General features: G+C 42.5%; 5 protein-coding genes across 8 annotated transcripts; 2 read left to right on the forward strand and 3 right to left on the reverse strand.

Annotated features, from left to right (window-relative positions):
- Window positions 1-685: 685 nt before the first annotated feature.
- On the forward strand, window positions 686-7,508 carry LOC112880538 (ATPase family AAA domain-containing protein At1g05910). 2 transcript variants are annotated; one of them, XM_025945204.1, is made up of 11 exons: window positions 686-884; window positions 1,200-1,532; window positions 2,552-2,656; window positions 2,761-4,548; window positions 4,633-4,821; window positions 4,931-5,073; window positions 5,515-5,760; window positions 6,071-6,257; window positions 6,396-6,461; window positions 6,558-6,804; window positions 6,900-7,318. In XM_025945204.1, exons 2-11 carry the CDS (start codon window positions 1,323-1,325, stop codon window positions 7,316-7,318), a joined length of 3,600 nt encoding a protein of 1,199 aa, XP_025800989.1. In that variant the 5' UTR covers window positions 686-884; window positions 1,200-1,322. The 2 variants fall into 2 exon arrangements, with proteins under 2 accessions (XP_025800989.1, XP_025800990.1); XM_025945205.1 differs by lacking the exon at window positions 686-884 and having other exon boundaries at window positions 1,323-1,532; window positions 6,900-7,508.
- A 754-nt stretch (window positions 7,509-8,262) lies between these two features.
- On the reverse strand, window positions 8,263-10,889 carry LOC112879374 (proteasome subunit beta type-4). 2 transcript variants are annotated; one of them, XM_025943611.1, is made up of 7 exons: window positions 10,731-10,889; window positions 10,569-10,654; window positions 9,477-9,553; window positions 9,273-9,402; window positions 8,980-9,151; window positions 8,701-8,886; window positions 8,263-8,591 (listed from the first exon to the last, which is right to left on the reverse strand). In XM_025943611.1, the coding sequence occupies exons 1-7, from the start codon at window positions 10,734-10,736 to the stop codon at window positions 8,478-8,480; spliced, it is 771 nt and encodes a 256-aa protein (XP_025799396.1). In that variant the 5' UTR covers window positions 10,737-10,889; the 3' UTR covers window positions 8,263-8,477. The 2 variants fall into 2 exon arrangements, with proteins under 2 accessions (XP_025799396.1, XP_025799397.1); XM_025943612.1 differs by having other exon boundaries at window positions 8,484-8,619.
- Window positions 10,890-12,071: 1,182 nt separating this feature from the next.
- LOC112881166 lies at window positions 12,072-13,347 on the reverse strand. The gene is made up of 3 exons (XM_025945861.1): window positions 13,095-13,347; window positions 12,564-12,698; window positions 12,072-12,329 (listed from the first exon to the last, which is right to left on the reverse strand). Exons 1-3 carry the CDS (start codon window positions 13,345-13,347, stop codon window positions 12,292-12,294), a joined length of 426 nt encoding a protein of 141 aa, XP_025801646.1. The 3' UTR covers window positions 12,072-12,291.
- Window positions 13,348-13,998: 651 nt separating this feature from the next.
- Window positions 13,999-17,211, reverse strand: LOC112883324. Its single transcript, XM_025948604.1, has 6 exons — window positions 16,948-17,211; window positions 16,480-16,589; window positions 15,442-15,591; window positions 15,091-15,350; window positions 14,686-14,841; window positions 13,999-14,424 (listed from the first exon to the last, which is right to left on the reverse strand). Exons 1-6 carry the CDS (start codon window positions 17,063-17,065, stop codon window positions 14,259-14,261), a joined length of 960 nt encoding a protein of 319 aa, XP_025804389.1. The 5' UTR covers window positions 17,066-17,211; the 3' UTR covers window positions 13,999-14,258.
- Window positions 17,212-17,213: 2 nt separating this feature from the next.
- On the forward strand, window positions 17,214-20,071 carry LOC112883325. Of its 2 annotated transcripts, none has more exons than XM_025948606.1 (8): window positions 17,214-17,370; window positions 17,951-18,057; window positions 18,270-18,319; window positions 18,412-18,494; window positions 18,606-18,714; window positions 18,963-18,997; window positions 19,104-19,205; window positions 19,620-20,071. In XM_025948606.1, the coding sequence occupies exons 1-8, from the start codon at window positions 17,296-17,298 to the stop codon at window positions 19,731-19,733; spliced, it is 675 nt and encodes a 224-aa protein (XP_025804391.1). In that variant the 5' UTR covers window positions 17,214-17,295; the 3' UTR covers window positions 19,734-20,071. The 2 variants fall into 2 exon arrangements, with proteins under 2 accessions (XP_025804391.1, XP_025804392.1); XM_025948607.1 differs by having other exon boundaries at window positions 18,984-18,997.
- Window positions 20,072-22,347: the final 2,276 nt, after the last annotated feature.

Consider the following 22,347-nt stretch of genomic DNA (forward strand, 5'->3'; position numbering starts at 1 on the left):
TTTTATGAAACATCATAGTGACCTCATTGCATTTGAGCCCATATACCAAGCCAAAATACCTTTGTTTTTTTACAACCGCATTAAATATGTTGCCAAATAAATTTTAATAAAGATTAGAAACCAACTAGAATCTGTCTATGCCGCATGGTAGACAAGAGAAATAGACTTATGGTCAGTTAATATGGCAGGCAAGGAAGACCTTGAACCTCCTTTTAGACTAGAACCTATGCTTTTCTCACTAAAAAATGCACATCTTAGGGAAACCATGTGGTGGATTATTTTTCTTTTTCTCAGACTTTAGTCTTTCTTCTACGTTTTTAGTAGTCTTCGTGAGTGAATTTGGAAATGCCGTTTCAATTTTAGCTTTAGACAATCCTAGGGCAGGGGGAGACAAGACAAATAGGCACCCCACTCCTACTTTAAAATGTGCTCTCTCCAACGGTACACGAGTTCGTTAACATATACCTCCCCATAAACCTGGGAAAACCCTCTCCATCGTCCGATCTCCATCCAACGTCCTGGAAAATCTCAACGACTGATTCCCACACATTCCAACCCCAGATCACAGCTCATGTCCTCCCACTGCTACCGGGTCCGGCATACCGTCACGCCCACCTGTCAGAAGCCGCACCCGCTCTATCCCCATGTGAACGCCGCGACTAGGCGGGGCTCCCACTCACGTGCCTCGCCCGTGCGACGGAGAGGAAAGAAACCCGGAAACCCTCGCGTCGTCTCGGCACCCTCCTCCGCTTCGAAACCCCCGACGCGAAGGAAGAGAGGAAACCCTCGCGAGGCGCCTCACCCCCCAATCCCGTCCGCCCGCCGCCGCCTCGAATCCGCCCAGATTCGCGCGGTGCCGGACTCCAGCGGATCGGATCCCGGAGGTTAGCTCCCCGGCGGCGCCTGACTCGGGAATTTCCCCCCGGATTTTTCGCGCTGTTTTTGGGCTCATTTTGGGGGTTTAGCTCAGGGTTCTGTCTTGGGGCGGGGTTTTATTGGTTTGTATGAATTTTGGATGATTTGTGGTTGGGTGATTGGAGTTTGGCGGGACGGATTCATATTTATTGTTCACGGGTTTGATTTTTTTTGTTTTTGTCTTTTTGGGGGCAGTTTGCAGTGTGGAAATAAACGTCCGGTTCCATTTTGTAATGCATTACCAGTAAATCTGCCGTTATTTGATATTCTTTTTGTGTATGAAGGTTGGTGGATTCGGGGCTAGGGTTTGGGGATTGGCTGAAGTCGTGGGACTGTTTGAGCGTTTGGCCTAGTTTAAGGAACAATGTGCTTCATGGTTTGGGAGTGCAACTGAGGAGGACGGAGGGATGGTGGCGATGGAGGGAAAGGGGGATGCGTCAGTGACGCCGTTGAGGACCAGTGACCGGCTCCGGCAGCGCCCGAAGTACTATGCTCGTGGTTATATGTATTACAAGCCAGCCATGCGGAAGAAGGTCAAGTCTAAGAAGCGAACAGCTGCATCACAGATTGCTAAGAAACTGCTTCGCAAGCCAGCTGCCAGGCCACCACCTGCCGATGTAAGCTAATTCGTCTGCCTATGCTTAATGAGCCTCTGATCTCACATTTCTTTTGTGGTGATCTGTTTGTATAGGTAACAGCATGTGTGTGATTGGCAATGCGTGTATGCTTTAGACACATGCTAATTATGCATTATTTTTGGCTTTTAAAGCTTGCACATGTAGCTGTGAATTTGGTAGCCTTGATGGGTTTGTTTCCGAGGGCTTGTTTGGATAAATCCATTCCCTTCCAGTACATGTTATTCGAGTGGAAAATGAACTAATTTCCATCTCAGTCTTTCACACTACATGCGGATTGTAGGGGATCATTATGTTCCCAAACGAGGCCTCAGTGGGATTGATTGATTAATACTGGATTCACTTGGTCTTACTATCACAATGAGTCATGTTAGCTGGTGTATATGTAGTTCTTCTGTAGTGGGGTCTCAACCTAGATAAAAGTCTGTTTTGCCATCTCATTTTAAAGAACATCGGTGGTATGTTTTTTTTTCAAAAAAAAAAATCACGGTGCCATAAAGTGGTCATGCATCTCTATTTCTACAAGGTTGAAACAAAACTTTGAAGTTGGTTTTGTGTTCCTTCTCTTCCTAGATTTGGTGCTCACTGAAGATAACATTGCTTATGAAGTCCTTGCTAATCAAGTCCAACAGTGGCAGTTGTCACGAATATTATGTTGTAATATAGTCTGCCATGTCTTATTTAACAGGATTCATCTGGTTTTAGTTTATAATTGTTATTGGAAATTCCTGTCGCCGATGTAGCAGTTTTTTGTTATGAGAATGTCTTACTTTTACAAAGGCTGCACTGTCACACTAACTTGTGTTCATGTTTGTTAACAAACACTAGACTTTCATTAGGCTTTTACTGCTAGGGTATCTTGTGAAATTAACCAATTGTTCGTCTGCACAATTTTAAAATCTAATTCCTGTTTAACTGCATATTATGAAGGATTGCCTTCTGTTTGTAAGGATTTCATTGTTTATGCTCATCTGGCTAGCTTATGATTATTTTCATTATAGTCCATCGCAGCAAATTTGCGCCGTTCAACGCGGAAGCGAAGGATTTCCGTAAATCTGGAGGGCTATGATACAGATAGTTCAAGTATGGAAGATGATGATCTTATGGTGAGTTTCTGCAGTTCATGAAAAGTTGCTTCACACTAGTACCCCTGCCCCAACTGGCAACTAAATTTACTGATTATTGTAGCCTTTTCCTCTGAATGTTTCAGAGGCCTAGATATCGTTCTTCAAAGAGTAAAGGTGAAAACAATGCTGCACATGATGAAGTGTCAGCTCGGCCAAAGCGCCAGAAGTTGTCCAACTCTATACCTCGCCGCGAAGGTTTACGGCCTAGAAGATCTTTGCGGGGACAAAGGCTGCATGCATACCAGGAATCTGAAGATGAAGAGGAAAGCTCTGAAGAACAGGGTGCAGAAGATCAAAGAGAAAATGGCAATGAGATTGAAGAGGATGTAGGTGATGATGATGAGGTTGATGGAGGCGATGAAGCTGAAGCAGATGGAGATGATGAAGATGGCGAGGAAGAGCAAGAAGGAAGGAGGAGATATGATTTAAGGGATCGTTCAGAGGTTCGTAGACCATCCCCTCGTAAGGAAGGGAAGCACAGACCACAATCTCCTCGTAGAGTACTAGTTCATGGAATTGGTCCAAAGAACAGCAAGTATTTAAAAAAAGGTGGGTCGCGTATGCATAAGCGCCCTCGTTTCTCTTTACCAGACGATTCGGATGATTCCCTTCTTGTGGATGAGCCGGATGAAGGTCCATCCATGCCATGGATGCGTAGTGGGAGGGGAGGTATGCCGTGGTTGATGGGTGGATTGGACATGCATAGTCCAGCGGCATGGGGTCTGAATGTTGGAGCGTCTGGTTGGGGTCACCAGGGTGACAGTTCTACTTCACTCATGCCTGGGGTCCAAACTGCGGGACCAAGTTCCAAGGGAGGAGCTGATATTCAGCCTCTGCAGGTTGATGAGAGTGTGAGTTTTAAAGATATTGGTGGATTATCAGAGTACATTGATGCTTTAAAGGAAATGGTTTTCTTCCCTTTGCTGTATCCAGATTTTTTTGCAAACTACCACATTACTCCACCTAGAGGAGTTCTGCTTTGTGGCCCGCCAGGTACTGGAAAAACATTGATTGCCCGTGCCTTAGCTTGTGCTGCCTCTAAAGCCGGCCAGAAGGTCAGTTTTTATATGCGCAAAGGGGCTGATGTTCTTAGTAAATGGGTGGGAGAGGCTGAAAGGCAGCTCAAGTTACTTTTTGAGGAAGCTCAAAAGAATCAGCCGTCCATTATATTTTTTGATGAAATTGATGGCCTGGCACCTGTGAGGTCTAGCAAGCAGGAGCAGATTCACAATTCAATTGTTTCGACATTGCTTGCTTTGATGGATGGTCTTGATTCACGTGGGCAAGTTGTCTTGATTGGAGCAACTAACAGAATTGATGCCATTGATGGAGCATTGCGTAGACCTGGCCGATTTGATCGTGAATTTTATTTTCCTTTACCTGGCTACGAGGCTCGAGCCGAAATACTGGATATTCATACAAGGAAATGGAAGGATCCTCCACCAAAGGAACTAAAGATGGAGCTTGCTGCTAGCTGTGTGGGATATTGTGGAGCTGATTTGAAAGCATTGTGTACTGAAGCAGCTATTAGAGCATTTAGAGAGAAGTATCCTCAGGTCTACACTAGTGATGACAAGTTTGTCATTGATGTTGATTCGGTCAGTGTGGAGAAGTACCACTTTTTGGAAGCTATGTCTACAATAACGCCAGCTGCGCATAGGGGATCCATTGTGCATTCGAGGCCACTTTCATCAGTTATTGCTCCCTGTCTGAAGAGGCATCTTGATAAAATAATGGAAAGGATTTCTGATATTTTCCCTTTTCTTTCATCCGTAGATTTTAGCAAGTTCTCTGCCCTTTCCTACGTATCTTCCATACCTCTTGTTTATAGACCTCGCCTTTTGATATGTGGTGGTGAGAGTGTTGGACTGGTAAGACTGTTCCTTTCTATAAATAGACAATATCATATTATCTGCCTTTCTTTTTTCACTTGCTAATGTGTTTTAACTTAGCAGGATCATCTGGGACCAGCTGTTTTGCATGAGCTTGAGAAGTTTTCTGTTCACTCATTGGGACTGCCTTCTCTTCTCTCTGATCCAAGTGCAAAGACGCCTGAAGAAGCTCTTGTGCATATTTTTGGGGAAGCCAAGAGAACAACTCCATCCATTCTCTACCTGCCTCAGTTCCATCTTTGGTGGGATACGGTTAGTAGACACACTCTTTTAATTATTCAAAGTTTTTTGCTTTGAAATGATTCTGACAAGTGTTGAATAATGATTATTTACCTGAGTACTTAATTTTTTTATGTTACAGGCACACGAACAGCTTAGGGCTGTGTTACTGACTCTATTGAATGAGTTGCCATCCAACCTTCCAGTTTTATTGCTAGGAACATCATCAGTGGCTTTCACTGATCTCGAAGAAGAGTGTGCTTCCATATTCTCTTCTCGCAATATGTAGGTTCCTTGCCAAATGTACTTTCTTCGTTTCCTTGGTTGTGTTGGCTACTTGGCTTGTTCTTGCTGATGCGAGCTAGATATAAAGTGATAGTTGCCTACCTGTTGCTTGGATCGCGTTAGTTAATTTACTATATCTTTGCTGCTCGGCTTTTTATTAACAATTTTGTACCTTGACCCGTGATCTCTGTAAATGTTTTGTATATTCCATCCTTGATCGTTCACAAAGAAAGCATGGAAGCTCTTAGGCATTAGATATGTTGCAATGGTAGGCACATAAATAATTGAGGATGCAATTTGTTTCCTTTTTATTGACTTGTGGACTCTAGTTCTTAATATAACATTTTATTTGTGATTCAGTGTGATCCTCTTCACATGAAGTTCACTGCATTCCTCCATTATCTTTTCTTTCACTAAGAAATAAAAATCTTTGTTTGATAGGTACCAAGTGGATCAACCAAGTTATGATGATAGATTGAGATACTTCAATACATTGTTTGAGTCATTGCTCTCGTTCCAAACTGAGGAATCAAGAAACAAGTCAAAGAAACAGAAATCTGCTATTGATCTTCCCAAAGCACCAAAGGAAGTGGAGGGCCCTAAGGTTTCAGAGCTAAAGGCTAGGGCAGAAGCAGAGCAGCATGCTGTTCGTCGAATGAGGATGTGCCTCCGAGATATTTGTAACCGGTCTGCAGTTTACTCCTTGAGCTTAGTTATTTATCATCAACAATTAATAACTATAGAGTCAGTTAAAATTTTGTTGTGATATTTCAAATCATAAAACCTACGTTGTAAAGTATGATAAAAATGAATTCTGTTATTTGAGAGGGATTTTAAAAATATTCTTTTAGCTCTTGCCTTGAATATTCAATGTTTTTGGTAGACCTCTTTTTCCATCCTCCGTTGCATAAGCATTGTTGCACTAGTAGCTTGTCAGTGTTGTTCATTTTGTTTCTGAACCCTGATGAACTAACGGTGTAACTGCTTGTATTTTCAGCATTTTATACAACAAAAGGTTCAATGTGTTTCACTTCCCAGTATCAGAAGAGGAGGTACCTGACTATCGATCAGTAATTCACAAGCCCATGGATATGGCTACTATCTTGCAGCAGGTGGACTCTGGACAATACCTTACCAGGGCAGCATTTATGAAGGATATTGATCTTATTGTCTCGAATGCAAAGGTATATTTTCTTGGGATTTTTTTTAGGATTCAAGTTATATATGTTGTGGCCTCAGTGGTGAGCGTTTTGAGGATGGCAGCTTAAATAAGCGCCAAACTTCCACTACTGCTGCTGCTAACCAATGCATGTCCTATACAGACTTATAATGGGGACGACTACAATGGATCTAGGATCGTCAGTAGAGCATGTGAACTCCGAGACGTGGTATCTTGTTTATTCTCACTTTCGAGTATTCATTGTTGACTATGCCACTTTGTCAATTATCTTTGTATAATGTCTAATGAACCCCTTTTTTGTCAGGTGCAAGGTATGTTGTCACAGATGGACCCATCTTTGGTGTCCTTCTGTGATAAAATCGCTTCACAGGGGGGACCACTGCAGGTTGTGGATGATGAAGATAGCTCTATTCTTCAAGCAGCGCCTGTTGCTCAACTGGTTTCTGGTACTAGAATAAGTGCAAGGCTTCGCAATGTGCAGCCAGAAGTGAACCTCTCACAAAGTTATGAAGTGCTGAAGAGGCAAAAGAAAATCGCAGAAAATGAACAGGGTCCGTTCTTATGATCTTGACTATAACCATTGTATTTGTTTGTCAAGATGTAATAGCAATAATTGTGGAAAACATTGAACTGTTGCTTGTTTCAGGCATGACTAAAGATGTGGCTGCAAGAGATGAAAGGTCTCCAGAAGATGTAGATTTGTCAAAACCAATTTCCCCAGAAGAAGCTCCAAAAGAACCAGATTCAAATGGCACACTGAAAGAAGCAGACAATTCACCAGTTGAAGCAGCAGAAGTACCTGCTCGTCCTGAACCCATGGAGACGGACAGCAGTGAAGTTGCCACCACCGTGAGTACTGGTGACGACTTACTCGGGCAGCTAGAAACCCTAAAGCAACGCTTCATGGAGCACACGGCAGGCTACGGTGTGCCACAGCTGGAGAGGCTGTATTCCCGGATAATGAAAGGCGCGATAGAGTTGACAAGTAAAGAAAGCAATGAAGATCATAGGTGGTTAGTTGTTAGATATTTGTTGACATTTGTTGAGAACATCGGCAATTTTTAACTCCAACGCGTAATAAGATTCTTGTTTTTCATGTGTACATTCTCTTTGGAATGAAAAAAAAAATAGTGGATCATCTTGGGAGCTTTCCCAGTTCCATGCCGTGTAATAGAAATGTGCCAAATGCTCAAAGTGTCAGTGACACAATTTTGCAATAAATGATGTAGCAAGTGCATCCTGTGTAGATTTATCATGTTTTTTTTTTGAAAAACCCCTGGATTTACCATGCTGTCATGTACATTTCTCAGTATTTGTAGAAGCCCAGCTCGACTGATTTGTGTGATGGATCTCTCTCTCTCTCTCTCTCTCTCTGTGCATAATGGGTCTTTATTACTTGGGTCGTGAGATTACAGGTTCGTGAACTTCAAATTCTGACTGTGTGGGTCCCACTGCACTCAGGCCCACACATCAGGGGGTGAGTTCCTTTGCATTACTGCAGAGGAGACTCATCCGGCTTTAGATGTTTTCGTTCCGTAAGGTTGCCGAAAACTACTTGGCGTTAATCCGTGATCAGAAGAGAAGCTTGGCACTAACTAATGGGCTAATGGATATGGCATCACTGCAGCAAGGGAAAACTACTTGCGTTAATCCGGGAACAGAAGAGAAGCCTGGCAATGGCATCACGATTGCAAGGAAAAACTAGTTGCGTTAAGCCAGGAGCAGTGAAGCCTGGCAATGGCATCAAAGCAGCAAGGAAAAACCATTTAGCGTTAAGCCGTGAACAGAAGAGAAGCCTGGCGAACTGCGTGAGCGGACTCACACTCACCAGTCACCTCGACACGCTGGGCATCCTACCGATACCGCGCACCGGGTCCGTGACTGCTGCAGCTAAGTAGGCAGACATCCCTCTTCTGTTGGCAAACTCAGTGAAAAGCCTTGGTGAAACAGGTAGTGCCAGTACTGTGCCAAAATCGCCCTATTGGTTTAGCATTTCAGCACAGGAACCAGAAATCGCAACCATTTAAATCCACATCCACATTTTAACGTTCACAAGAATTAAACTCTCTGAATCACAACTGTCACGTCATACAAAGCAAATGCGAAGTTTCAGTGATGTTCAGAACAAACATTCACAAGGGCTGAAAGCATTGCCAAAGGCACATATATTGCTTCCCCCTAAGTTCATGGCACGATTGATATGCAACATGTGAGCAGCATAAATCTACCATGACCCTACTGCACCCTGGGCTGGGTTTTCAAAATGAGAGAAGCCCCAGTAGGTCTTCAAGGAGTATGGTGGGTAGATGGTTGATCCTTCAGTTGTGATCTTGGCAATCTGTCATTCAAGTACATGTTAGGGCAACCTGTAATTATGCACTGAATTTTTGTGAATGTTCACAGGTTCAGCAAACTAAGCACACTAACCAATATTAATGGGTTCATACCTGGAATTTGTTGATAGATGACCTATCACGGTACAGCAAGACCAGCAAACACTTCTCAACCAGCTTAACAGCTTCTTCAAAAGTCATATCCTCGCGCCATTCAGCCCTGAGTATGGGGATCGCCAGATGATTTCCAAACCCAGTAGCAACATGGTTTTCCTCAAAGTGGGTACCAATCATGTTAACCTGCACAGGTCAAGAATTAGGTGTAAGATGTTGACAAATCAAGGCCAGTGAATAAGAAGATACTAATACAATTCATTTGAAAACAGATCATACCATCCCAAGATACTTCTCATCGCCCTTTGGGCCCTTTTTAACTCCGCCAAGGACAAGGGAGTTCCACAGAGGATCAAACTTGTTGCGTCTGTTGTACATTACCCTTGTCAAATAACTGTGGATCTCTTTCGGGCCCAAAGAGTTCCCATCATCCCACATATGATCTGACAAACTGAAAAGAAAGGGTGAATGAAGAGATTCAGATTTCCATAGCATTACATACAAACAAAAACATGAGTTCACTATATAATCATTATGAAGTTCCATATATATCCACATTAGATGGAACTTACGTTAGTTCATCGAGATAGCGCAAAATCTCCTGGAAATCACTGAACTCTCCGCTTGCTCCAATGAGGCTATGCTTGCCAACTGCCTTAATGCGTTCCACACTCTTGTATCTCAAAGTTGACCCATAGGAGGCTGCAAATGGAAGATAAGACTAAGTTTCCCATTGTAATAATGGTATTTGTCTGTACAGAAGAACTGTGACTAACCTCCAGTATCACATGCCATGATCACACCATCCTTGTACTTCAAGGCAATGACAGAAGTACCAGTCACATATGGATACCTGTTGATGTCAAACAATGGCAGAAGTAAATCACGTGAATTGATAACCTTATCAAAAGCAAACACCACAATAGAACTATATAGAAGAGTTCAATGGAAACGACACACTACAAGGAAGCTTGGAAAGTGGAGGCGTTCTAAAAATAGCAAGCACACAATTAATGCCAGCCATATTACCATAACAGAGAAGCCGTTAGAAATATATAGGCATCTAATCAGGGATTTAGACTGATGAAGGCATAGCATACTGTAAGAATATTGTTTTACACTTCACCAAAAGCATACATACCAAGCAACCCCATAAAGGAACAAAACTTAAAAGATGCTGCTATTTCATAAACACACGAACCCTTATTTGCCAATTCATATGTTGGATCGATAACTGGACATAAGAACAGAGAGGAAAAAAAGAAAAGAAAAAAACACTGCCCACATACTAACAAATCCCTCAATTTTCAAATCCTCTGGCATTCCAATTTATTTTGTCAGATCTGTTAAATACACTCAACCACATGTAAAATAACAAGTAACCCCACAGAGCTAATCAATTTCTACTATGATAGAGGCCAAATTCAAGCAGTTTGCATAGAAATTCATAGATAGAGAGTAACAAGTAACCCCAACGAGCTAATCAACATCTAGGACGGCAGAGGCCGAATCCAAGCAGTTTGCAGAGAAATTCATAAACATTCTGACCGACGACTGCAAACATCTCAATGCAGAGTTACGAACAGCATCAAGAATCTCTAACCCTAATCCGCAAAAATCCACAAGGTCCCAATCGACAAAACCCTAATTTTTTTTCTCAAACAGGATTTCATCGTGGAAAACACCAAAAGGTTCTACTCGAGCGATGGTTTAAGCCTTAAGATGAAAATTCCGCTTCTGTGCCCAAATCATCCTCACTCACAAAAGTCTCACCGCAAAAACTTCCCCCCGTCTTCACACGAGGAAGGGGCAACCTGACGCAAGCCGCGATCTGAACCAAGCACCGAAACATAAATCGACAAACTTACTGAGTCCGCTGCGTCTCGCCTCCTCCCGCCGCCGCCGGTGGCGCCTGGCTCCCGCCCGCGGCGTGAGATCCCATCGCCTGCTGCCACTGCGGAAATCCCCACAGAGATGCGTCAAATACTAGTAACCGAAGGCGAATCGCAGCAGTTGAAGGGGATGCTTACCGCCATGTCGGTCCTCCTCTTCTTCGATCCGCGACAGTGATCTACGCCTTTGGTGTCTCACCGGTCGCCGCCGCTATAAGAGACGGTGCCTTCCGCTTTTATTTTCTTTCTTGAAGCCGAAGAGACGAAGACGACGGAGAGAGCCGCTACACGGGCCGGAGTCGGGTTCATACCCGACCCCGACTCGAGTCTCGAGATCTTTCAGCTGGGCCTAAAGTTTGGGCCAATAAATAACCTGAGACCATAGCCATCCCATTTCGAAACTAAACTGATTTTTTTTTTCTGATGATGATGATGTGCCTCGATTGCCAAATTGCGGGTAACTAACGTGCTGTGCCGCTGCAGATGTGGCATGAAGCAATGTGCAGCTCTGGGGCCTGCAAGGGATATGGTTGTATCATCTTCCACCACCGTGAGCATGCTGATGACGCCATCGAGGCGCTCGAGTGCCATGAATTCGATGAGCGTAAGCTGCGAGTTGATTGGGCTTACCCTTGTTTAAACTACTGTTGATCCACGGTTATCCCGTGTGTGTGTGTGGGTGAGCTGGTGTTGGTTTTTGATTTGGCAGCCTGGTTAATCCCTTTTCCAAGGAGGTCGAGGGGGATTGGAGAGGAAGGAGATGAATTTTAACTTGTAGGGGTTTAAATGTTTTCCAACCTCCTCCGGTCCTTTTCAATCTTCTTCGAACCGAATTTCTAACGCGCGTAATATTTTCACCTTAATTTTTAGTTTGGTTCAATTTCTATCACCAATACGTGGGTTGGCCCATTCCATTGCGAGTCGGACCAGCCCTTCGTCCACGATTCGATTACGTAAACCCCTACAAATTAACGCGCGAGAAGCTATACCTATTCGATACTTATACAATTTTTATTCATAGCAACGCACGAGCACATTTATCCAGACTTCTTCAAACCGAACAAGCTCCTCGTGTTGTTCAATTATTATATTATTATAGTTATCTGAGCTATTAGCATACTACGTTTTGTGGGGCTGGGTACTTTGCCGATACATGGATGTTTCCAAATTCAATAGATCTTTTACATAAAAGTTTGTCATTTAACTAAAAACAAACCCTTTTTACTATAATATAAGAAACAACTAAAAAAAGGAACTCAGAATGTGCTCTCATCTGAGTGCTATGAAAACAAAATACTAGCCAACATGCTCATATAAATAAGGCTTAAAGAAGAAGGAGAAGAAGAAAAACATGCTCGTAAGGCACACAGCTTTTTTTATTGCAAAACATAAACCCTTATTTGAAATAGTCTTCCCAGCGAAGACTTAGGAGCATGCGAGAGTTTGATCTTCAGCTACACTAAAGAAGGATAAGCCCAGTCAACTCTTAAGTTTACAGCCACCAGCCTCATAGCCCATTGAGCTCGTTGATTGCCCTATCTGCATCTGAACGTTTCTCGAACACCGAATCTCAGGCGGATTTGAGAACTGCAGCCACAGATGCCATTCCTAAACCTTGAAACATCCCACATCGGCAGCGGCCCAAATGGAGCTAAGAGCTCCTGAAAGTCCAACAAAGTGAAGCCTGGTGGCAGGTTGCTCACGGGTACGAAGCGTCGCGTGAACTTGGCATGAGCCCTGGAGGTAATTCATCCAGGACTAAGGGTGTAAATAGGTATCTAATAGTATTTTTTAATCAGCTAATTAATTACGATGTCATGCCACTCTAATTTATTTCTCCTTCTAAATTATTTACGTAGAATATCATTCTCGTTTATTTTATCAACTTTTAAATCAACCCAACAACCTAAAATATATATAACTTACATTCCTATCTAGGATAGCATTCTCCTCTGCAAAAATCAGTCAAACCTCCAAAGATGCAGTTGTAAGGGCAGAAGTGCTCGAGATGGTCTTCCAGTCCACACATGTAACAATTCAATCGATCTGAAGACCTTGGGTACGCCTTGATACTGAACTTGAACGTGCCGAATCTAAATTCTGGCTCTGTTGTCAGCACAAACATACATATATTTATTATTATATAAGAGTTCGTCTTAACCAAGGTGGCTACGTGAAAAAAAATACTAGTTCAATTAATAGTCCGGATAGCATTGAGCGAAGAAAAGCAAACTAACTGTTTCGCTACCGCATTACGCATCGGTTTTCTCTTCGTTTTTGCTTATTATTTAAATTTCTGTCCTCCTGGAATTTATTTCTGTTACACAAAAACATGTAGTACAATTTAAGTGATGTAATGTGGGTTTGACTCCAAGGAAAAAGTGGATTTAAAGAGTAAACAGACGGGTGTTAGGTGTTAACTTGCAAGACGATGGGATAATTTGGTAAAATACACAGATCCAGAGAAAATTAAGCAAACGGTTCGTCAAATAAAGAACGCACCTTTCAGCGCTGGTGGCTTCTTCCACAACTTGTTTGCCATCGCTTTTGCAGTACTCGACATGTGGATGCTTTGCTTCCTCTGGCTGTTGACGGGGGCCGTCACCACCTCTCCTTCCTCCGCGGCGCACAGCACACGGCCGTAGCCCGTAGGCGACGATGTCGGCGGGGGGTCGCTCGAGATGAACAGGGGCGGGGGCGGCGCTAGGGGGAGAATTCCTAACCGGCAGGCCGCAGGCCCGTCGTTCCTCGCCATTTTGCTCTGGAGGGTGAGGCCGCGAAGGGCCGCGTGAAGAAAAAATATTTGGGCCGCCAGACCATCGGATTGGCTCACATGTCATTATGGGCTGGGGCGCTAATAGCCCAGACGAGAGACGCCAGGAAATCCTTGAATCCTATGACTCTAAAAAATCCAAAGACACAAACCTGAACATATTGAGTTCTTCGGTAGACTGGAGACGATGTGATGTACTAGTATTATCTGGCCAGCGTCAGCTCCAGCTAACATTAGTTCTCTTATAGCCACCGATACCGCTTTGGTTTCGGGCGAAATGGGACTCTTTTCGGTGCAGTAAAAGAGAGTATCTTCTTTGCCACAATATACAAAGATAAAACCAGCAATTAAATAGTAGTAGAACTTACAGATGAATAATGAGTGGATAAAACTAAACTCTACAACGTCCCGGCCACTTTCCATGAAATCTCAGCAGTTACTGTACGAGTCATTCTATGATCCATAATTTACTCCCAAAAATTCCCATCTATCCCATCTAGTATGTGCATGTACATGCCGTAATCAAAGTGCCGAATATGGCTTTAAATAAGAGCAAATAAGGTTATTTAATTTTCCCTAGAATTCCTAGAATAACTGCTATCTGATGGAGGGAGTATCTTGTAGAGCGTTCAATATTTTTCACGTTTCTGCCACTTGTTTTCCATTCACGTTGAAATTTCAAACAAAAAACTCGAGCACAATATACCACTCATGGATGTTTGTACAAAAAGCTCAATGGTTCATGGTACAGAGAAACTCTCATGGATGTGAGCACAGAAAACCTTGAGCTGCAGCAAGTCAGCACCCGATCAAGGGACCAGGGTGGCGGCGCTTCTGATACGTCGCTGATCCGTTTTAGAAGATTTCCTGCCGTAAAAGTGCACCCTGGCCAACTATAACACAATGACCTGCGATTGGCTATGGAAAACCTCAACTTCTAATCTCACGGATGTCCAGACTTGGCTGCATGGCCTGAGCTTCTCACTCATGCGAGCTATAAATGATTTGGCCCATGGCTCTTCACGACGTTTCGTGCTCAGGCCACAAGGAACTGAAAAACTGGCAACCATATAGCAGTTAGTTTACAAGATCACATGTAAAATTGCACTCCGAACTCTGAAGGACCAAAAAAGGTGCTGCTGGGCACAGTTGCATTAAAGGATGCCACAAGGATTAGGAAAGAAACAATACATACACATATACAATGATAGCACACACCTATGGGAATTTCAGGTTACAAAAGTATTTGTTTTACTCATGAAATAAGGAAGGTGTAAACACAAGCATGTCACATTAGCAAAAGTTTACAGTGCATTTTACCTCATCAGTTCCTCTTCTGATTGTTTTGCACCTGATTGATAACTTCCACACACATATACTCGGTAGATATGCAGAGAGTGCTTGGAGAGATTCTGTATAGCCGCCTCAGCACTTCCATTGCGGAATAAATATGTTACTGGATAATCTAAAAGCCATCTGCAGACATTGAAACACAAAACATGTCATTCAGAGAGGGAACATCAAATGCCAGTTTATGCAATATAGCATACATAAGAATGGCACAGACACTTCTTTAGATAACAGAACCAGCAAGATGAATAAAGGTGCCATGTTTTATTCAGTTGCTGTGCAAATGTTTTTTTGCTTCCAAGTGTTCAAATAATGGTATTGTTGGACTATGAATTCCATGGTTACAGTTTTGATGACACACAAACCAGAAATTACCCATTCAGAGAGGGCAAGGCAATTTGGGCGGTCTTGAGGAAGGAACTCAGATCATCCACCAGTAAGGTCCTGTCGTCAACGTGATTGTCAGTGCACTCTGCATCAATAGTTCTCTCTGGAAGTCCTGACATTTGCTTTGTTATTCCAGGTTGAATGACAGGCACATCTACAGCTGCATCAACAGGGTATTTGACTGAAAATCGATCTTGGATAGATACAAGCTCCAGCACAGTGTCATTCGCTTCTATGTTTGTAAGCAGCTGCATAAAAACAACTTTTCAGTAATAAGAAGCATGATAGATTCACCACAGTAGACAAAACTAGAAAAGTATGATATGAGAAGGTAAATACTCTGCAACAGCTTTTCTCTAGGTCCACGAAAGCTAGCTGGTGCTGTGACCTTTCTTTTGGCGATGCATGTTCAGCAAGTCCTTTAACATGGATCAAGTAAAGCATATCATTAATAACCATTACTCGAAGTGGATTCAATATGCTTGTTTCCTGCAAGTCAAGCATAATATTAAAATGGCTGAAATGTTTCAAAAAGCACTAGGCGCTAGGCAGGCGGTCATGCTCCACCTAGCGCCTAGGCGGTTGTATTTTTTCTGCTCAGTTGGAGTAGTGCCTTTTTAAACAAAATGAATATGCCATATTACACAAAGAATTTGGCTTTCTAATGCACCCATGATTTCTACGACCACAATTCATCTTCCACCATTTTTAATTTATTTCAGTTTCATACCTAGATCAAGTCCTAAACCACTTAGGCACAAAAACTACTAAAAAAACTCCTAGGTGATAGGCGAGGCGATGCTTGCCTAGCATCGCTTTTTTAAACAGAGGATGAACTGATGCAGATGAATATATAGATGTAATCCAAATAACCTCCAGTACAGATAGTAGATTGTTCCTGAAAACAGTTGGAAACCGAACCATATCACAAGTCAAAAGTGCACCATAAAATAATATTAATAGATAGAGGGTATTTAAGCAAAAGAAATTAAAGACCATCGTTGAAGACATTTGTCCTAAATATAACTGTTAAATGGCAGAGCAATATAACAACTTCTAGTCACTATTGAGATCCATAAAACGTACATCTGTTGGCACAAGGATGCAGCCTTCCATGGAAGAAGGGCTTGCCTGGTGGCTCAAGGTAAATTCGCATATGCATGGAACTTCAACATACAGAAAGTGGAAATGGAATGTCCTAATATGACTTGCAAGCAAATAACAGTACATATGGCATTGTTATCACCAGCAATCATTTATCATCAGTGAGAAAATGAGAATTAACAGAGAAACTGTTTTTATATGCAATACCTGATTCTTTGTGTTAAACTAGTACAGAGAATTTAAATACTTAATACATAGGAATCGTGAAATTACCTGCCGGGCATGATGCAGCAGGCTGCAAAGATTCTCTTGTAGCTGAGGCATTGTGCCACCATAGTCCACCAGTACCACAGGCCGCAACCCAGTGCAGAGAAAGAGGATATCTGTAATATGACACCGTTAACTCTCCTCACATAATACTATGTAATCTACAACAAGAATATTTTCATCAAACCTTTAACCTCTTGCAACTACTGATCAAGTGTCCTACAACTACAGTGGTACAAACAGAAGGTTAGCTATAAAGCCTTAAACCAAGATGGATCATGTAATGGTATAGCCGTATAGTGGATGAATTGGCTTCTGCAGTTGGGCGAGGTTAAATTTCATCAATCAAAAATACAATTTTAGCAGAAGACTAGCAAGGCAGCATGGAACTGACGGATTAAGAAATGGGACTCTTGTCAACAGCAAATCCTAGAAACAGAGATGAAAACTGAGAGCACGTGAGTGAGCACTAACCGTTGAGGAGGCGGCGCTTGGAGCCCGGGCGGAGGCGCCACCTGATGCGCACCGCGCACGCCTCCACCACCCGCAGCATCTCCTCGAACGCCCCCGCCTCCGCCGCCGCCGCCGCCATCGCCGCCGTGGAAAAACTGAAGCCGGTCACGGAGCCATTTCCTCCGTACTGTATGAAACCAACGGCTGGGATGGAACAAGGAGCGAGACATCTCCTCTCTTGGCTCTATATCAACCGTCCGATTCCCAATCGTACGGACTGCCCCAGAGCTGGGAAGGGGAAGCTCTGAAGTTGGTGGTTGCCGCTTCCTGCTGCTGCCGCCACGAACCTGCGACTTCCAAAGAGGAGCAATGGAGTTATCCACTCCCCTCAGGAGCTCCCTTGCTACGCCGGCGGCCATGGCCCTCGTCAGCCCCAACCCCAAGGTGAGAGACGCCCTCGATTGGATGCTGCCTCCTGAGGCGGGAGCTTCCCCTGCGTGTTTGCAATTGCAAGGATAATCTCGGTTGCAGTAGCACTTCCTAGGCAATTCTGCTAGAATGGTTCAGATTACGCTAAGATACTTTTGTGCATACCATGGTCTGCTCTGCAGGCAAGCTTTATTTTTCGGTTAGGCACTACGTTTCCTGTTACTGCTCGGGCAATTAGGGTTCAGTCTTCATTGATTATTTTGCTTGGGGAAACATGTATACAAGAACTCAAGGAGTTTAGCTGAGTCCCGACTTTCTCGAGTCATTCCCCAAAATTTGGTATGAAGAAATTCGAAAAGCAGTACTGTTGTCATTTTATTCGCCACCAATGAAAGGCTTATACAAGCCTAAAACACGTTCAGACTTGGCAAACATTGTTGCAAAGTAATTTATGTATGGCAATTTGCTTGAGGAGATTACTGAAGGAGGGAATAATTCAGTCTTGCATCACCTATATTTTCATCTCCTAGTATTGCTTTTCCTACTTTAGCTCATATCTTGCAATTACAATCTGAATACGCGGGTTGTCCTGCAGATAACCAAACATATATGTGCCAGAGGGATGCGACTTCAGTGTCAGTTTTCTCATAAACTACGATCTGTAGCTCCTTCAATGGTGTTAAACAAACAACCTTCACAACGGTAGGTTGTTTCTAGTGCCTTGCTGCCTTTTCTTTTAACGTATACATTTGTTCTTTTTTGCCTTAAAACTGTAGTTAGGGATGACTTAGCATTTAGCAATGATCATATCAGTGACAGTCGGCCTAATCTCATGCTGCATTGTATCATGGAAGTGATATCTTGTCCATAATGCTAATGAATATTTTGAATTGTTTATATAATATCTCTTGCAGAATCAACCGGAAAGACTGTGGTTCGCTTAAGGCAGCATCTCCAGTACAATGTACTGCTATTTCTCTCATCAATTCCATAAAACTGTGTATGTTCTGAAAATCCTAGAGCATTGACTTATTAGTCATTCATTTAAATTATCAGTTACAGAAAACCTGATGCAGTCGTCAATATCATTCAAAGACTTCTGTGTTTCTGTATGTGCTAAAGAGGATGGTCTGATAAAGGTTAGCTAGCATGTTACTGTCAGTAATGTATAAAAGGTGTAAAAAAAATCCTAGCTATTTTACCATCTCTTCTTGATTTTATCTTTCCATTATCTTTCTTAAAAAACGCAGATACAAGTAAATGTATCTGGTACAATGACAGATTCTATCTTTGAAGAAGTTTTCACAAAGAAGGTTGCCGCTGCACAACCCCTTCCTGGCTTTCGACGGATGAAAGGAGGTTTACTCTTATGACAAACCCTGATTTCTGTCCATCATTTGGCAATTTCATATAATTTTGCCTGCAACTGGGCTCATGTGATTTGTACTCACATACTGCAAATTCTGAATTTACCTGAGATGTACTTAAAATATATGATTTCAATATGTCATTTTAATGTCTTGTTGTTTGTATATTATACTTTGCGTTGTTTAAATTGGCTATAGGAACCTAACACTGCCTACCTTTGTTGACATTGTCTTCCACATGGTGCTACCTGAATCATTCAGGGAAAACTCCAGATGTAAGTTCCCATTCAAAAGTTATCCTTTCAGTTTATATCTGCCTGAACCCATTTGCACATAGGTCAAGGTTGTTCTAACTTACTAATTACTCTTGTGGTGCTGAAGATACCGAAAGAAGTCGCTCTACACTTAATTGGGCCATCAAAAGTGAAGAAAGAAACCATCAAGAAAATTATAAATTGTTCCATTGTTGAGTATGTTCAAAAGGTAACTATTATTCCATAACTCGCTGAATGTAAATGTGAAATAGTTGGTTATGCTTCCTTGAGGATATTTTATAGGAGGTTCAGTATTATGCCGTGTTACTCAAGGGTAGTTTCTGTCGTGATTTTTTGCAGGATAAAAGGCAACTCAATTAGCATCTTACTATCCCTACTATTGTAGCCATTTCTCATCTTCATGCAGCCATTCTTTATTACGTTTTTTTTCAATGACAGCAATTTTATTACAACTTCTTAGAGCCAGCAATCTTACATTGGATATATCGTTGGGGAAAATTTATTACAGATAGACCTTTTATTAAACACCAAGCTACAGCGTTTAGACATGTATTCAATCAGATGTCCAGTCATGGCAATTTTAGCCTAACATGTTTACCTGATTCTCACTGCTATATTACAGGAGGGCCTGACTGCATCGAAGAATCTGAAAGTTCATCAAAGCTATGAAGAACTTGAAGCAGCATTTGAACCGGGAAAAGAATTTTGCTTTGACGCCACAGTTCATTTACAATAAGCGGATGCATCAAAGGGTGTAGTGCCACTGGGGATGACCTCTGCAACTGCAAGGAGACAACTGAAGCTCCGCTGATCACCGGCCTCCTTCAGGCTTTACCATCACAACTTTATTGATAGTTGTTAAGAAATGCTTTCAGGTGAAGCAAAAGTTGGCAAGATATCATTTTTGTCTGGTAGATATCTTCTCATTCATTACAGGCATGGGAGGAGAGCATGTATTTCTTATGTCATGCTCCTTCATAAGCATGATTATGCTGTGTTCTAATTTATACAATGAATCATTACAGATGAAGCAAACAAAAATCTTTGGCACCTATGTACAGTACAGTCCCCAAACGCTCGAGTGCTCGACTCGTCGTGTCGTCTGTCGTGTGCAGAAAAATCCCAAGCATTTTTTTTTATCTCAGTGCCCCGGACCACGGGAGCTAGACCCGGTGGGGAGCCTCGCCACGAGCATGGTCACCGCATCCGTGGCCTTCACCGCCGGCGCCAAGCAGGCGCCGTGGCAGGGCGCCACCCTCGCCGCGTGGACGGCCACGACGACCATGGCAAGCACGAGAGCAACCACGAAACGGAGTGGCCAACTCCTCGGGGAGGCCATCGGCTACCCAGGGCAGGGCACGGCGCGCCGATGAGCCGGCGCCTACTCTACTTGCTATTGGGCGATGACTCGGTGGCTGCTGCTTTTTCTGGCTGCTATTTATAGAAGCACACGATCGTCCCCTCTCTCTCTTCTCTCAAAAAGAAAAGGAAAAAAAAAAGAACAAGGGAGGGGTACCACACGTGTGCGCTTGGTTGAAGTGTTGCTGCCGTATGTACCAGCATCACACGTGTGCGCTGCAAGGACACGGACGCCGTACGTGCGTGCGGTGCTGATCTGTGTGGTGCCAGGGAGATGATGGATCTGGCCGTGATGCAGGATGCTTTGCAGCTAATCAAGCTCGCTTTCATGTCCTGGTCTGAACATGGACGCGGTTAGTTTGGGATCAGTGTGAAGGGAAGGCGACGGAGGAGGATTGATTGATCACGTCAGCCTTTCACCCATATACATACACTCAGATCGACCGATCGATCGGTACGTCCATGCGGTGGGGATCCATGGTTTTCCTCTTCTCTGTGACTGGCCAGCTTGTTCAGGCTTCTCACTAGCACGAGCACGAGCACTACTTTTTTCAGTCATTCGGTCCGAGTTTGTATACATGGACACAATGGAGTATATCAAACGAAATAAGAAAACAAATCTGAGTTTTTTTTATCTCTTATCTTAGCTCTTAAGCTTGTTTTTTTAGACGGACCGAAGTATGGAACAAGGCATGGAAAAATATACAGAAACTAATTCGGAAAAGAGATTTAGAAAAAAACAATCATTTTTCTTTTTTACATGACGATCAATCAACTGTTCAAATGAAGAGCATTTGTCTTTGCACACGTGCCGCTCGTATCTTTGCATCAGCTTTTGCTAGGATATGGCCATATGGGAGATGCGTCTTTTCATCACTAGTCACACAGGCTCACTCCCTCTGGAGTCTGGACTGGACCAGGGCACTGCGCACCAAATTAACGCCTGATTTGGTTCTCTTGTTCCTTCTGATTTTTTATTCCATATATATATGTGTCCACCATTTGTATGAGCCGCAACTACATGCTCTATGTAGGCTTGCAAAATCAAAACAATAGAAAGACAAGGTGAAGAATAAGGATGAAAGAGAGGTTAGTTGCTTTTCTTGTTCCTTCTGATTTATAGAATTATAGTAGAGTTGTTGCATGAGAAAATGAAGACGGTGAAGAGAGACCTGTGTTGGGAATGGAAGGCATTGGGATCATTGCTCTGCCAAGATTTTGGCATCGCTCTTCTCAGTTCTCCAAGATTTGCTTGTAGTCCCGCATGTTGCAAAATATTTTCGCACCGCTCTCCAAGATCTGCCTATTGCATGCAGTAGTAAGTGAGCAGCTTAGAAACTTCTAAATATTTGCGAAACAACAAAACCAATGACTCGGTAAAAAAATAGAAGACGACACGTATGGCTCTTCTCGAATTGGCAACTTTGATAGAAGATAATTGTATCAACTCTATCCGTTCAACTCTGAACAAAATCTTGACTCAATTTGCTCCACTAAACAATTTCAATTAGTCTATATGCACCCAATGATATTTGTATTTTTTTCTTTATACACAAGTCAAGTTTTAGTTTCGAATTTTGTGTGATGATAGAGGGCATTATAACATATGCTTCAAAAATACATCAAGAAATTTTCATTATTATCTTCATATGTTAGGAGCACAAAAATTCTAAATTAAACATGGAGATCATAATTACATGAAAATAAGTATAAAAATTCTGAACTATTTTTCTAACCTTTTTTTTGAGTCACAACTATTTTTATAACCTAGGATATGATATCTTTCATATCATGCCACAAAATTTGGACTTAAAACTTAAGTTCGTTGTGCCAATTGAAATAATTTGGAGTTAATAATAGAGCCAAAATATTGTTTATCGGGTCAAGCGGACAATGTAAATCGTTTGAGACCATAAAATAGAGTTTCTTTTCTATTATTTATATATGCTTCGTGAGGATAGAAAACAAATATGTACCTGCACATTAATCGC

The sequence above is a fragment of the Panicum hallii genome, chromosome 2, assembly GCF_002211085.1.
Source record: "Panicum hallii strain FIL2 chromosome 2, PHallii_v3.1, whole genome shotgun sequence".
Lineage (NCBI taxonomy): Eukaryota > Viridiplantae > Streptophyta > Magnoliopsida > Poales > Poaceae > Panicum > Panicum hallii.

Excerpts from the sequence above, each read along its gene's own strand:
- LOC112880538 (XM_025945204.1), top strand. The coding sequence starts at position 1,323 with ATGGTGGCGATGGAGGGAAAGGGGGATGCGTCAGTGACGCCGTTGAGG. Across the intron at positions 2,657-2,760 it reads TGGAAGATGATGATCTTATG|AGGCCTAGATATCGTTCTTC; the intron begins GTGAGTTTCTGC and ends TGAATGTTTCAG. Across the intron at positions 6,805-6,899 it reads AATCGCAGAAAATGAACAGG|GCATGACTAAAGATGTGGCT; the intron begins GTCCGTTCTTAT and ends TGCTTGTTTCAG.
- LOC112881166 (XM_025945861.1), bottom strand. The coding sequence starts at position 13,347 with ATGGCGAGGAACGACGGGCCTGCGGCCTGCCGGTTAGGAATTCTCCCC. Across the intron at positions 12,699-13,094 it reads GAAGCCACCAGCGCTGAAAG|AGCCAGAATTTAGATTCGGC; the intron begins GTGCGTTCTTTA and ends TGCTGACAACAG. Across the intron at positions 12,330-12,563 it reads TTACAACTGCATCTTTGGAG|GGCTCATGCCAAGTTCACGC; the intron begins GTTTGACTGATT and ends AATTACCTCCAG.
- LOC112883324 (XM_025948604.1), bottom strand. The coding sequence starts at position 17,065 with ATGGCGGCGGCGGCGGCGGAGGCGGGGGCGTTCGAGGAGATGCTGCGG. Across the intron at positions 16,590-16,947 it reads CAAGCGCCGCCTCCTCAACG|ATATCCTCTTTCTCTGCACT; the intron begins GTTAGTGCTCAC and ends GTCATATTACAG. Across the intron at positions 14,425-14,685 it reads TCAGAAGAGGAACTGATGAG|TTTTTCAGTTCCTTGTGGCC; the intron begins GTAAAATGCACT and ends TATGGTTGCCAG.
- LOC112879374 (XM_025943611.1), bottom strand. Across the intron at positions 9,403-9,476 it reads CATGGCATGTGATACTGGAG|CCTCCTATGGGTCAACTTTG; the intron begins GTTAGTCACAGT and ends TTCCATTTGCAG. Across the intron at positions 9,152-9,272 it reads CGCTATCTCGATGAACTAAC|TTTGTCAGATCATATGTGGG; the intron begins GTAAGTTCCATC and ends CTTTCTTTTCAG.
- LOC112883325 (XM_025948606.1), top strand. The coding sequence starts at position 17,296 with ATGGAGTTATCCACTCCCCTCAGGAGCTCCCTTGCTACGCCGGCGGCC. Across the intron at positions 18,320-18,411 it reads GGCAGCATCTCCAGTACAAT|TTACAGAAAACCTGATGCAG; the intron begins GTACTGCTATTT and ends TTAAATTATCAG. Across the intron at positions 18,998-19,103 it reads ATTCAGGGAAAACTCCAGAT|ATACCGAAAGAAGTCGCTCT; the intron begins GTAAGTTCCCAT and ends GTGGTGCTGAAG.